The sequence below is a fragment of the Vanessa atalanta genome, chromosome 6, assembly GCF_905147765.1.
Source record: "Vanessa atalanta chromosome 6, ilVanAtal1.2, whole genome shotgun sequence".
NCBI classification, from domain to species: domain Eukaryota; kingdom Metazoa; phylum Arthropoda; class Insecta; order Lepidoptera; family Nymphalidae; genus Vanessa; species Vanessa atalanta.
The window spans coordinates 3,213,685-3,228,922 of NC_061876.1; the positions used below are offsets into that span (position 1 = coordinate 3,213,685).

Sequence of the window (15,238 nt, forward strand, 5' to 3'; positions counted from 1 at the left end):
TACATTATAGATACGAATTATGCCTTTCTATCAAAAACCAAAAACATTCACCCCTTTATTATTAGCAGCTGAAAAAAAAGCTATTAAAAACGGTGTACATAAGGCAATATTTACATCACGTTTCGATAAATACGTCGGCGATTGGAATAAAGATTTAAAAGAAGGTACATATTTGAAAAAGGTAATCATATGTAGTTAAACGATTTATTTAATAAACATGATTACATCATACAGGCAAAGGATTATTTTTAACATTCACTGGAAAATTGTACGAAGGAGATTGGTATAAAGGTTTTAGGTTAGCACGACTTTTACATCCAAATAAGTTCGTATATGTTACCTAACCTAACGTTATCTATATTTAAAGGCATGGGTTTGGAACTCTCAGTAATAAATTGGCTAATGGGACCTTTAGTCTAGAATATAGAGGTGACTGGATAAAGGGAAAACCGGAAGGGATAGGTTGGAGGTACTACGAAAATGGAGATGTTTACTTTGGATTTTGGAAAAGAGGTCGTCGACACGGCTACGGAAAAATATGGTATAAAGATAGTACTTTCTACGTCGGATATTGGAAAATGGATAAAAAAGATGGACTTGGAATGTTTGTTCAAGGTAAGTATGTCGTAGTAGTCTTTAGTAGTAGGGGACTACAATAGCCTACGGGGTCAGGAGCGATCCTGCGACTTTTTACATCGTTAGGAGGCCCGTTAACCATTGCACTATTGATGCTTCATATTGAATATTTATTTCCTTTTTCACTTGTAGAACATTAATGCGTACTGAGTTTTTTGGCGGTCCTCGGTAGAATCTACTTTGCGAAATCCGAACTGCTAGTAGTTTTGCATTTAAATCAATACTGTAGTATGACGATCCAAAGGGGCTTTTATGAAACTACTTCAGTACCTAAAGTATATTTTTATTACTAAAGTTAAAACTTTTAAACTAGTATATCTTAAAACCTAAAAATAAAATATGTTTTGGAAAGTATTGGTTAACGTTGTGCTTAAAATAAAAAATCCTTAATTTAAACCAACCGCAACTATTTAACTCATCGTGCGGATACGGCTCTATTTATTTTTCAATAGTTTCACGAAAATGTGAGACGTATATGCACACTTATGATTTTTGGAGTGTAATTGTAAAGTAAAAATAGCTCATTCTCAATAAAATTAGAAAGAACGTAGTGTAAACAGATAGTTTATACTTTGTGACAAAATCAGACGTTTTTGTGCATACCTATTGCGCAGAACACTTATTTAAATTATATTTTTAATTTCAATGTTCACGTATTAATGTGCAGAATTAAGTTTGAATCGATAATAGAATTAGGTTAACGCTCATGAACGATTTAACCAGTTTAGATTGAAATGCAATTTCTAAATATTTAGCAAATGGCAATCGTTACGAGGGTCATTGGGCTGATGACTTCAGGGACGGATTAGGTCGTTTCTACCATTTACACACTGGTCAGCTGCAAGAAGGATGCTGGAAGCGAGGATTGTGTATTCAATCGAAGATGTGTGACATAATTATCCGCCAATTTTGCGATCTACCCACACCGTATCCTATTCCGCAGGTAATAAATAGCTAAAAATGAAATCTCCGCAACGGAACGTACTATAAACTGAGATTTGCATTTCGTAGCGATTTCATAAATTTCATATTCATTATCCCGACACAATGTCTAATCTCAAGAAACAGTCTAGCGAATACATCTACTAGATAGTGAGATGCAGGACATATTTCAGATCATATGATTTTTCCAAGGCACGGCAATATTTTAGTGCAATCCTTAAAACTTAGGGAGTGACCCACTGAGTTTTTATACCCTACTCAGTTATGTTTTTTCCTTAATCCGCGATTTGAACCAAGAACCTTGGAATTTACTATAGTTAGTTAGCGTAGTTGGTATATACCAAGACAGTTGTATTTAGAATCAATTAATTAGAAATAAAAGTACAATTAATAACTATAATTCGTAGAATGTGCAACACATTCAAATGAATGATTTATTTCCGTAACCCATAACGCTATTTGGTTAACCAGGTTTATACTCTCGTATTAGCAGAGATGTTCCAGTGAATAGGACAAATGAAAAAGCAACAAGTTCATGTGAAACATTAGACTTAATACCTTCTACACAAGACATGACATTTAAGGACTGTAACAATACCCCTCCATAATAATTTAAAAAAAAAAACAACAAACTTATATTATTTTAGGAAATGCTTCGGAATTCACGTAAACTGCTCGAAGAAAGTGAACTTTGGCTAAAACAACAAATAGGAGAAATCGATAAAAATTTAAAATACTGCATTGACGAAATGTAAGGTTTATTGCGAAATACAATCAGATCATCATAAATATAACAACATCGTTTAAATCATCATTAAATGATATTCTATTTAATAAACCTTATGTAAAGAAAATAAACAGAACTTTATTACTATGTCATTATCATATCACAGTAAATTATTTGATTACTTAAGTAACTTACAATCAATAATGTAATTTTAGTTCAATTAATTATTTATATAAATTGATAGCACTATTTTTATACATGATTAAGTTATTGGTAACATTGTTTAAGATATAATTTACAAAGACATTAGTTCTTATCGAGTGTAAAAAGTTTAGTAACACGATAAGTCGACTTATATATATTATACTGTCCTGTTAAGTAAAAACCATTAGTTGCATAAATGTATAAAAACGTAGACTCGGCTGATTACAATTTTCTATTCAAAATACAGATATACGAAAGTTGTATAAATTAAAACATGATAAAAAGTCGAAATATATACAAGTAATTGACATTTTTTAACAATTTTTGTAAGTTTACATGATTTTATTATACAATGAATTATACGAGTTCTATATTTATGAAAATATATACGAATGTACTAGTTGAACGAAGTATATAAATCCAACAAAATGCGTACATTTTGTTGGATTAGTTAAGAGGTAATGAATTAGACTTGGCAACACTAGGGGTTAGACAAGGGTAATGTTTTTTTAATATTTTACAGAACTTGATAAATTTTGAGGCACTGATTAGTGTAAATTACATAATAATATTATTATTCTTGTTGAATCGGGTATACTTTCTGTTAAACTTTTTGTTCGTATTCGGACAAAGTTTAGCGTTGCCTTGCTCAGTGACGTGTTTCTGTTGAATTATTACGACGCGACGTTTAATAAATCGTGCACTTAAAAACAATACTGTTCTCTATAAGCTCAGTCTCACTTACTCAATATCGGAAACAAAGGAATAGAGATGGTTTCAACGACACATTCTCATTTGAATAATAAAACAATATCATAGCAGATATGAATGATAAACGTTTTAATATTTGCGTCTCCGTGGCGCGCATTTATTCTGCGTACGTGATAATATACGGCTGAAATATTAATCACATTTGCGATAACAATAAAAAAAAAAAAACTATTCTATGTTCTGTATTACATTTTTTAATCGATATATATTTTGCTAACTACAGTCCATAGGTAAAAAAAAAATCATTTGAAAATTTGAACCAAGCGAGTTCTACCTTTACATAACCGTAGTTATTTATTTAGTCGAAGCATATCGATAAGACCGACAACAAACATCGTGTTACAATTTTATAGTCACGATTTACAAATACCTACTTAATACATATTGTCAAACCATAATAATATGAAAACTTAAAACTATGTATATATTAAACAAAATCCCTGAATTTCAAAGTATTTTTGAGCAATCTTGTTATTTAACGCTATTTCGATTAAAATATATGGACAAATAGCATTTTTTTAATTCCACAGAGATTCAGGTTCAACGTGTTTTTTCTATATAATTACAATTCTATTACTATTTACTAGACATGTCATTGTTTTTTTTTTAATTATGTTTCTAATCGAAGGTAATTATTTGCCGGGCGCTATATCACGATCCTAAGTTTTGATATGATTTCCAAATCTTTATTTTATCTGTTTATTTGACTTTTTGTTTTCGTCTATATCTAGTGATATAAACAGATTTAATTATTCTTCACGCTCTATAAATATACTCGTAAATTTAACGATAATAATCTAACCATTGCTTAATATAATATTTTCAAGGTATGATATTTGTAATTGTGCAATACATTGGCACCCAATAAGTACGTGCTGATAAGTACTCGTTATTAGCATAATTACGGTAAAAAATTCTTAGTAATTCACAAACGATTAATCGCACCAAATTAAGGCAATCGTATTAAAACATAAATATATAATTTAAAATACATTTCTCATTACTCCGTCTATTATAAAAAAAAAAAAACTTATTTTGAATATATACACGTATATATAATAACAGTTAACGATCAGACAGCCCTATTCTGGTCTAAAAGTGTTAGATTATTCATCCTCGAGTCATGATCACCTAGTTCTATTTGTTCTTTGAGCAGCTCCAATTCTTTAATACCTGTGACTGTCACTTCATACTTATGCGTAGCTAGCGACATATAGAAATGGATCGCGAACGCTAAAAATACTATCATAACCGGTATTAATACGACGCAGGCTGACCACGCGGCCGTTTCACTCAGATCGTAGAACTTCACCCAGCAAAGTATGGCTATCTCAACTAGAAACAAAATTAAGCCGAGCAAGGTTGAAAACGCCCAAGCGATTTCGATATACCAATGTAGCCTTTCGTGTGGAGATTCGTGGACTAGTGATATGCTGTGGAGATTGCCGACTGCTTCTATGTTTGGGAGTATGCAGGTGCTGATCATGAGGGCCAGCATGTGGACTGCTACCAACAAAGTGGTACAAACAGTGAAAGCTACCAGCATAGCAGGGGGTACTTTGGTCTGAGACGGCGGATTCAATTGGACTTCAACCATTGCTACCTGTTAAAGAAAATATTTTTTTTTAGACAAAGGTCACGTTTCTAAAAGTTAACGTAATTATCATAATTGTTTATGAAAACATTATATCGAATTAATAATCACAAACGTATTAAGCAAACGAGTTATTGCAACGTGATTAAAAAGACAATAAAAACTCAGACTTTTTTTACACAATGTCGAATATAATATAGATATCGAGTTACGATAGCTAATGAACACACATGCTTTAACGTAACAATTTTACCACATTTTACTGTACAGATCGTCGTGTGCATAAACACGAAAAAAACATATCCGCATAGTACACAAACACATACCAACATTTTATCCAATACCCCCACGGAAGTACATACCGAGGTACAAGGACGCCGGAAATCGACTATCGGATAGAATATTGGCATACATGTTTGACGCATAAACAGATAAACATGTACAAAAATAAAAACAATGGTTTCATTATTTCGCAATCCCCATCATCGTTTTGAGATTCAATATCGCATTGGACAATATAAAAATAATCTCATTGAAAATTATGTAATCATAATTAGCTATAAACAAAATAAGCAAATTATAGTACCATGGCAAAACCGGAGAGAAGGGCTGAAGTCTTGCTTGATGCTTTAAGTTTTGCTCGGCTGAGTTGCAGCTTCCGCCAGGAAAGGTACGCTGGTGTATGTAATGCATCCCCCGACTGTATTGGTGTTTCACCCGACATGACACACTTGTGCTAATATAAGGAAAGAAAATTTCTAGTTACCTTATCATATAATGTAAAGTTTTACAAAATGTTATATTTTAAAGATTGAAATCATTACTAATTTTGAATAGAAACTTCAATCTGGACTTAGTCTGCAACTAATAAAGGTATTATTAGAATTGTATTAAGTATCCATATTGAAGCCACAACATTTTAATTATCTTTTAAAAAAAGGTCAATGTAGTATTATTTCAATCCATTTATTCATCAATGTATTATTTCAATGTGCTACCGAGAAGCTGGTGTTATAAATAGGAGTGCACATGAGTAGTTATTTAAGAATAAATAAAGTGTTTTTATAACAAGTTCTTTTGAAGAGATATTTAGTAAAGATGAGAAATTAATAATGCAAATAAAATTCAGAAAGATTTTTTAGTAAATGTGGTCTTGTTTTATATATAAGTTTGAAAATTAAGTTAGCAGAAATAATGATTTGGTTTACATATTTAATAAAACAGACTGATGTGCAATTCAATAGAAAATTGACAAATATTTTTCTAGATAGCATGGCGATAAATAACATTGGTCTTCCAAGAAGACGACAAGCAAAGTCCAACAAAGATCAGCTGATATTTAGTAAAAATATATGTATAACTCCACAATTTATAAAAATAAAATGTAAAAAAAGGCATGATGAACGGTGAGCCCATGGATGCTGTATATTAATTTAAAAAAATAAAATAAACGATAAACTCTCTAGATAATAGATAGAATATTGAACAATTAGTTTGCATTAAAGTAAGCCATTGTGTAGGTAGTTCAAGGAGTTAATTATTAGCCACATGACAAATATTGAAGTAATTATATACGTATGTTTTGGTTTTGTATACAAGCAATTTCATCAATGAAAATATAAAATTATCTAGAACTTCATTTTTATAACATTATGATTTTGAACAGATTGCATTAAATATTTATAAAAGGTATATTATTTTTAATATATAAAATAAACTTCTCTTACAAGTATTGTAACATAAACACATTGTTTAACAGAAAGCCTTTTACTATGACAGTTCCAATGAGACAGCACTAAACCCAAAACTACAAAGCAAATATTGATTAAGTTAATAACATTTTGCTCATAAGTTTAATTTATAAAGATTAACAGTTAAAATGACAACTAATGATTGAAGCCCTTCTGCCCTGTTTATTGCTATTCATAAACTCACTTTTATAAAATTAAATAGTTGAATCACGTCTCAGGCTGTGCAGGATATACCAAATACTAACTTCATAAAAGACCTGTCATCAATAACACTAAAGAAAAAAAATAAGAATTAGCAAAGAATAATTTTGTTATGAAAATTTATAATTTTATAAATATAAAACTAATACATTTTAGGTGCTTAAAAACATAATATATTGTAATACTGAATCTTTATGTTATGATCTGTGTAATTTTTAAATAGTTATAAAAAGAACTAATTGATAAGTATCTAATATATAAATTATTGGAATATATTGGTACAATTATAAAGCATAGTATTAGGAACCTAAAACAAAATGTTAACATAACTAATAAATACTTATATGAACATCATACCTTAGTCAGATTTGGACACCAATTTTTAGAAGAACTGTAGCGACTGCTCGGAGGCTTGCAGTGATGATTATTGCCGACAGTACTGGCTGACCAAACAGACATACCTAAACAAATTACACGACAGTCCTTCAAATTAAGAGGACGAGGTCAATTGTATTCCAATAACGTTATATATTCCATGGGAATATTTTAATATTGAATATTTTATAAATTATGAAATGGGATTTAAACTATAAATTATTTACAAAAAAAAACATTTTTGAACCATCAAAAATAACAATTAGTAAAATGACGTAAGCGGCAAGCGCATACGTAAGACGACAGAGAAAAATTATACATTTGAGATAGACTATAAACGAAATAAATTATTGAATAAATATCGACTCGAACGATTATGATATTATACAAAAATAAGCTTTCCAAATTATTTTAATTAAATGTGTGGTAGTAATAATTGGCAAATTTTACTATAGTTTGTTTTTATGATTTTTAGATTGAGTATCCGAGTGTCTTATGCAGACTGGGAGTAAAAAAGATGGATAGATTTATCTTACTCACTTTTGTAACGGTATTGCGTCCGTACGGGAGTGTCCAAGAAAGTCGGGCGCACGGGCGAACGAGAATGATAAGCGAATTGCTTTGCTAGTGGATAATGTAGGTCGGATATTGCGTTTGTTTTGGTTTATTGTTGGCTATATGTTGTGAGTTGATGTTAATTGTCTGGTTTGCGCCCGGTGATCCGTGAGATTTAAGAGATACTGTGACAGGAACATACTGTAAACATTTGATCTGTGGTTAAGTGCTTTTCCTATTTGTTGAACGTCGCGATGGCTGAAGCTGCAGCAGCTGCTAGCACCAATCCTAATGCTGAGATTGTACGAGGTCAGGTCTTTGAAGTTGGCCCTAGGTACAAGAGCCTCCAATACATTGGCGAGGGAGCCTATGGCATGGTTGTGTGAGTATTTTAGACTTAATATGAAATAGCTACTAATTTAATTTGGTTTTTCCTCAACCTGCCTTTTTAAATAATTGTATGCGTAATTTTATTTACAGGCAGGCTTATTTATTATATATATGTTATTTATTTATTATATTACTTTTTTGATAACCTTAAAATTTTGTTTATTGTTTCAAGCTGTCTGTAAAAGCGTAGTACAAAAATAAAATAAAAAAAGGTATTGTTTGATTATACAGAATATGAAATAAAAACACAATAAACAATATATCTTTGAAGTCAAATGAGTTCAACTAATCAATCTATTATCTTGTATTGATGGAGTTATAAAGAAATCAGTAGTTATAAGTTGATTTCTTTTAACTTCATATACAAGCAATTGTTACAATAAAATAACTAGACTTATAATTGTTTTTCTACAATACTCTTATTGTATTTTTATTAAAATGCATCGGTAAATAGGTTTCTTAATTTGATTATGAACTTATCAAGTTATCTATGACATCACTCTAATCTACCTATTTTGGTTTATCTGTTGTATGAATGTTTTATATGGTGTGGATTCAATTGTACTTGTTTGTTTTTAATATTAATGGATTATTTGATTTTTATCATACTGATTTCTACAATTTAAATTTAATTAAATGTACTTTTTAAGTTAATGGAAAAGAAATAGTAAATTATTTAATATGACATGGATGTTTTCCAAATGCCCTAGACAGCTTACAATTACTTTACTTACTTCTTGGAACACTGGCTCGGAATGTAATCTACACTGCGGTAGCTTCACTTGATATAGTTTGTAAAATTACTATTCAATAGTGCTTGTAAAAGCCTACTTTTGAATAATCTCACGGGAAAAAGTTAAAAAGGTAATTACGACATACCACAATTAAATAAAAAAGGGTATAAAATTATTTGGTTTGTTGATTTTTTATAATTTAAAATTGTGGTGTTTAGAGCTTGACAAAATTCCACACAGAACCATATTGAAGAGCATGAAATTAGGTTGATTAAGTATTGGGCTTAAATGTTTATAATATCTGTTCGGTTTTGAACAAAATTTCACTATGAACTATTATTAGAAAAATAAACATGATGTATCACATCTCGTATTTGTTTATTATAATATATTTATGCATTATTGTTTTGTTGCCATGTATAAATAATTAAATCATAATAATTTTAAAAATTCCTTTGTCTATATATAAAATATAGAGTTTATGAAAATCTATTCCGAGAAGTGAACAAAATGTTTGTGACTTTGTGTGCAGAAATTACACACTCAACTTGTACTCATATTACTCCTTATCACAATACTAAGCGTTTAATCAGAAAAGATTGTAAATACTCGATTATGAGTATTCTTATCAGAATATTCTCTGACTGGTCTTCCAGTGGAATTATTCCGAAATGAACTAACGCAAAACTCGACAAAAATGTCGATCGTGAAATGTTAGAATATGATAAGCGACTTTGTCTGCATTAAATATAATGTTCTACTTGTCTTCGCGACTCCATTCCTTTTATATAATTTCTTCCATAGATCCCGTACAAAAAAAAGTAATTAGGTCTCAAACTATCTCCATACCAAATTTCATTACGATCGGTTCAGTAGTTCAGTCGTGAATAAGTAACAAACAGACAAATAATTGCCTACGTATTTATAATATGTCCGATAAAGCATAAGCACGCATTATTCGAGCGCGTCATCGAGTGTCAAATTTGTTTTTACAGGAAAAACTGCAGTTTGTAAAATCTTTTGCATTATATATAAAAAAAAAATACAAGTTTAAAATATTGCATTTAAAATGTACAAATTGGTTATATCTCGAGTTTCTTTGCTTGGTTAATTTTGATAAATTCAACATTTTCGAATCGGTGGTAACTTTTAATTTAGTTAAATCCTGTAATATTATGCGAAAGTACTCGAGCTCACATGAATTATGTATAGATATAAAATACTAGTTAGCTTAAAGATTAGATAACCAATAAAAAAAAAACGTTTGACTTTCTGTATTGCTTTATAATTACAAAGTTACATCGTATCTTACAATATTCTATCATCTTGTGCCTAAAATATCTTGATTATTTTATCTAATAATTGCTAAATGTAAATAACGATTGTTACCAAATATACATCTTATTTTCTATTGAGCAGTATAACAAAAGAAAAAAAAATACTCTCGGATATTATATACGGATATGACAACGAGCGTCGGATACGACTGTATTCCTATCGAGTCTTGGGCATCCATCAAATTCCGGTCACGTACAAACGCTCTCCCTGTACAATAATCATCTTCAAATACCGAAATCTATTTCGTAATAGTGTGAGAGAAGCTATTTATATTCATATATATTATTCGAATTGTTTCTATTAATAAGATATTATAATTGATAACATGCAATTATAAAATAGTCAGTTCTAGTAACGTAGAGACAGACCTTATTTATGATTTATAACAAATATTTTATAACGTGGTTTTATTGTAACTACATCTATCGATAATTTGCGTGTTACAGTACTTATATTTTTGATATTTTGACGCAGTTCGGTGCGGATTTAAACCGCGAAAATAGAAACCCCGCGGAATAACTAAGTTGATTGATTCAAATTGAAATTTAAAAATAATTATTTTAAACATAGTGCTGCCGTTATAAAAGATATAAATGCATATCAAATTTAAATTCTGAATTCCATAAATCAAATGTTTGATATTTTAGCGGAAATAACGCGGAGTAACTTATTTTGATTGTGTTGCCATTATAAAAATATAAACGCATATTAAATTAAAATTCTTAATCCCAGCGAAAGTGAAATAACACTCATTTGAATTACTATATATTGATATATTTTAGTATTTAAATATTTATGATGTATTTCGCACCATATAAATTAAAAAAGAAACAAACGAAACAAAAACGAGAATTTAAACTTCTTTTACATATCAATGAATGTTGAATTTATGAAAGAGAAATGGGAGACAAAGTAAGATTATTTTTATTCAAAACATTAATAATTATTAAACAACCCTCTTCCAAGTTTAGAGTTTCATAAGTCCCCGATTATTTAGTTTTGAATTGAAATGTTTATGCATATTAAATTGTCGTTTAATAATTCTGATTTCATAAACTGTACAAAGATTATTTTAGTTTAGCAAATATAATAATAGTGTATTCAGAAACCCAACGGTTTTTCTTAAATAATTCCAACTCAATTATCAAACGCTGTAAGAAAAAAAAAAAACGAACTTCTTTATAAATTTTCATTCCCAATTTCACCTTCTTGGCTGATGAATCTTCAAAAACGGGTTACTAAACTTAACACTATTTTTAATATATCCAACTTTAATAAATTAAAACCAAAAAAAGCATTAACTGTATTATCTTATTACCAGAAATATAAATACCAATTTCCATCCGTATAATATCGAATTCGAACATCAGAAATGACGAATTTTCATACAGTCTGTCATCCCTTATTATTAAGTAGATTTTGCTTAAACATCGGTTGGAGATATAATCTTTTGTGCCCTGAAAGGGTTGGTTGTAATAAAAGATAGTCCGTCAGCGACAGCTTAGAAGTGCTTTGATTTGACAAATTTAAGTTATTATTAATTTTTTGTTATTTTAATTAGAAACTCCGACGGGCGAATGGGCCAACTTATGGTAAGTGGTCACTACCGCCCATTAGACATTAGACGGTAGACATTGTCACCGTAAGAAATGTTAAACATGCCTATACGTATACATTGCAATGCGTCACCGACCAACCATAGTAATAACCCTCGCTTACTCACACTTCAAACTCGGAACACATATTTATAAAGTTTAGCCGTTTGGCATTGAAGTAAGAATATTTAGATGGTACATACCCAGACATGCTTGCAAACCAAGGGCCCTACCATCAATTACGATAACAGGCTAAGCTTACAAAAGAATAAACTTGAAATTATAACAAAATTGGTGGGATGACGAGGACATATTAATGGTTTATATTCACCGCTTCCCTAGGCATAGCCATTTAAAAAGGTATGATTTTTTTCTTACTTTGGCAATGCGCTGTGAAATAAGAAGTTGCGTTATTCATTTGTTTTTTATTCTAGAACTAGCGACTCGCCCCGGCTTCGCTCGGGTGCAAATCTGATACTAAATATACTACAGAATGTCTTACAACGTTCACAGTTTTCCAGTCATTAGACAATGCAAACCGCTATGTCCCTGCGTTTTAAATTCTTATATCTTATATACTCGGAAATATTCATTTAAATTATATGCTGTAAAGGGCCATATTCGTCTATATTAAATTCACGATGTATTTTGGGTACTTAATTGTATAAGGATTGATACTGAAATAAAACTAGATTTTTTAACGGATTTAATCGCGTATATTAATTATTATATTTTAACATCCCGACGTTTCGAGCACTTTGCAGTGTTCGTGGTCACGGGCAGACGAAACATCGGGATGTTAAAATATAATAATTAATATACGCGATTAAATCCGTTAAAAAAAACTAGTTTTATTTCAATGTGTAATAATCGCGAAAATCTAAGACAACATTAGGATTGATACTGTATTGCTTAAAATCGCTTCGAAAATAAGCCATTATTTCTCTTAAAAAGTAAGTAAAGGACAAAAAAATTATCTATCTAAAAATTATTATTATCCCCAAGAGATAGACATATACCATCTAGGACTTTTTTGAAGACCTTTTTAAGGTGTACAATACTGTAGTACATTATTTTGATCTACCTCCTCAGCCAGCGTTTTCCCAAGTAAGCGCAAAAAATGTGGTTATTTACGACATCACTTTAGAAACGTCTAAAATTATCAGTGTTTCTCTACTATGTTATGCATGTATTATACATATAAAACTATCTCTTGAATAAATCTATCTATTAAGAAAAACGCATCAAAATCCGTTGTGTAATTTTAAACATCTAAGCATACATAGGGACAAACAGCGCTAAGCGACTTTTTTATACTATGTACCTACTATGTAATGATAAAGTGAATGTATTGTAATAAATTATGTACGTCTTGTACTTGATGACATTATCATTTGATTGCCGTTATCTCCTTTGAAGTGGGCACAGTGCATAAACACCTTGGGAAACATCAACTGCAGCTGAATGTTTCTATCTAATCTTCATAAGGTATGCCTTAGTTGGTCGGATTAGTTCTTGAGGTGGTTGCAGCGATTAAAAGTGCCTTCCCACTTCACCGTCTCATACCATTACCGCCCTAAGAACGTGTCAGAAAAAAGGTTCAGTTCAGAAAAGTTCTCAACACACGAGAAGTATCGCATTGGCAAAATATTTTCGATGACAATTGTTCATGCTCCGTCCTTGACCTGCGACGGTTTTGGTGGTGCCGGAACGGTGTTGTAGGCATAGTCTCATTCTTCTGAATAAAGAGAATATTTTTGTACGAGAGAACGGGATCTATACGGATGTGACAAGACGACAAGCGGATGCTACGGATACTAAAATCGTTATGCATGGGTGGGTCATGCTTATTTCCATGCCTGATACGTTCATACAGTCCTGGTACCTAGAAGGTGTAGTGGGATTGAAATGATATTAGATGCGCTTAAATAAAATCCCTTAAATCGTCTCTTACGAGATCCACTGCTTAAAAACTATCATTCTACTTTACTTTCACGTAGTATTATTAATATAATAATTTGACTGCGGTTTCTGGATTTGTCCGAATCGATCCAAAAAAAAATATATTTTTATTTACAATATAAGAATATGCGGGTATTAATCATGCTTTTGTTTTGTTTGTTTCCGGAACCCGGGATACGGTATTATAATGTGATCCGTCGACTGTGAAGCATATTTTTCATTTGCTTATTTGTGGTAGATGCACAGGTTCGTCACTGGTTAGTTATTGTTACTGCTACTTAGGGTAGCTATAATTAAATGTAATGCCGAGTTCCGGTTTTAAATTTGAGTGAGCCAATATTATTTTTCTCTTGTTACAATTATGTAGACTTTGTGATCGTTAAATTTTTCGGGTATTTGTTTCGTTGAGCTATTATATTAAATACGTAAGTCTCATTTAATATAATAATATTTTTGGGTTGTCTGGAAGATATGGCTAATTAGCCATAAGTCCGCCCATTGTACAACACTCGTATTCAACATTTATTTTTCGTTTTACTTTTTTTCTGTCCGTTTCGTGTTATTTGTGGTGTACAATAAAGATTATTTAATTTAATTTCATTTCATTTCATTTCAATAATATATAATATTCTGATAATTATATACAATTGTAAAGTTTTAGTGTCATAATTTTTGATAAAAATTTCAAATGTTGGCTGATTTTTTTTATTTTAGCATAGCGTAAGTTCAACCTTCAACGTTCTATTGTAGTGCAGCATTACGCAACATTAAGCGATTACAGGTAATTTAAAGTCCGTGTTCATTCATGTTGAATTAATTGTTCTTTCCGTAGCGATGTATAAAATATCCTTTTTCCGATCTAAAACCACAGGATTTTGTAAGCTACGTTCCCACATAGTCTATATTTACTTTATAAATAAAATGAGTAAATTGCCTAAGGCGCTTGATGGAGATACATCGTTCGCCATTCAATTTAATGGAATATCACTCACTGCAAAGATAATATATATATTTTTTTAACTTACAGAATCTTAAGATATTGTATATAAAATTTTTTTTGGAAAATTTGCAAAATGCTGTGCTGCAAACTTGCCTGTGTTTTAGGTATAGCTTGGATAAAATTTGAAGTATTTTTAATACTCTTACTGGAACGTGTATATAGAAGTTTTTTTTTTAAATATTTATATTAAATAGATGGATGCGAAATATGTATAGAATAAGGGTATCATATATTATCTGACCAGTTTATCAAACCTGAAGGCAATGTAATATTGATTGTATATTATTATAATATCATAACTTAAAAGAAGCATAATAATTATCTTTGACGAGTTTTAAAGTAAATAAGATAAAGAAGAGTGTTACAAAAAAATTACGTAGAGAATTAATTAATATTTTATTGTTTATATAGATTTGACAATAAATGATTACATCATAAGCCGTGCTATGTTGTTTCTTCGAAA

At 30.4% G+C, this 15,238-nt stretch overlaps 3 protein-coding genes across 4 annotated transcripts in view; 2 read left to right on the forward strand and 1 right to left on the reverse strand.

The window, feature by feature from the left end:
• Positions 1–18: 18 nt before the first annotated feature.
• Positions 19–2,698, forward strand: LOC125064925 (MORN repeat-containing protein 3-like). Its single transcript, XM_047672237.1, has 5 exons — positions 19–164; positions 235–298; positions 368–615; positions 1,392–1,579; positions 2,226–2,698. Exons 1-5 carry the CDS (start codon positions 20–22, stop codon positions 2,331–2,333), a joined length of 753 nt encoding a protein of 250 aa, XP_047528193.1. The 5' UTR covers position 19; the 3' UTR covers positions 2,334–2,698.
• Positions 2,699–3,021: 323 nt separating this feature from the next.
• LOC125064924 (calcium release-activated calcium channel protein 1) lies at positions 3,022–7,429 on the reverse strand. 2 transcript variants are annotated; one of them, XM_047672236.1, is made up of 4 exons: positions 7,184–7,306; positions 6,810–6,897; positions 5,461–5,610; positions 3,022–4,883 (listed from the first exon to the last, which is right to left on the reverse strand). In XM_047672236.1, exons 3-4 carry the CDS (start codon positions 5,596–5,598, stop codon positions 4,353–4,355), a joined length of 669 nt encoding a protein of 222 aa, XP_047528192.1. In that variant the 5' UTR covers positions 5,599–5,610; positions 6,810–6,897; positions 7,184–7,306; the 3' UTR covers positions 3,022–4,352. The 2 variants fall into 2 exon arrangements, with proteins under 2 accessions (XP_047528192.1, XP_047528191.1); XM_047672235.1 differs by lacking the exon at positions 6,810–6,897 and having other exon boundaries at positions 7,184–7,429.
• A 321-nt stretch (positions 7,430–7,750) lies between these two features.
• LOC125064922 (mitogen-activated protein kinase 1) overlaps positions 7,751–15,238 on the forward strand; it is a 64,894-nt gene continuing 57,406 nt past the window's right edge. The window contains exon 1 of the mRNA XM_047672234.1: positions 7,751–8,138. Coding sequence (XP_047528190.1) covers positions 8,011–8,138 — 128 coding nt within the window. The 5' untranslated portion in view covers positions 7,751–8,010. The remainder of the gene's footprint in view (positions 8,139–15,238) is intronic.

What these genes read in the sequence shown, in the direction of transcription:
- LOC125064925 (XM_047672237.1), top strand. Translation starts at nt 20, where the DNA reads ATGCCTTTCTATCAAAAACCAAAAACATTCACCCCTTTATTATTAGCA. An exon ending in GAATAAAGATTTAAAAGAAG is followed by an intron (nt 165 to 234) that starts GTACATATTTGA and finishes TACATCATACAG; the next exon opens with GCAAAGGATTATTTTTAACA. An exon ending in GATTGGTATAAAGGTTTTAG is followed by an intron (nt 299 to 367) that starts GTTAGCACGACT and finishes CTATATTTAAAG; the next exon opens with GCATGGGTTTGGAACTCTCA.
- LOC125064924 (XM_047672235.1), bottom strand. Translation starts at nt 7,285, where the DNA reads ATGTCTGTTTGGTCAGCCAGTACTGTCGGCAATAATCATCACTGCAAG. An exon ending in GGTGTCCAAATCTGACTAAG is followed by an intron (nt 5,611 to 7,183) that starts GTATGATGTTCA and finishes TCCTTATATTAG; the next exon opens with CACAAGTGTGTCATGTCGGG. An exon ending in TTCTCTCCGGTTTTGCCATG is followed by an intron (nt 4,884 to 5,460) that starts GTACTATAATTT and finishes TTTCTTTAACAG; the next exon opens with GTAGCAATGGTTGAAGTCCA.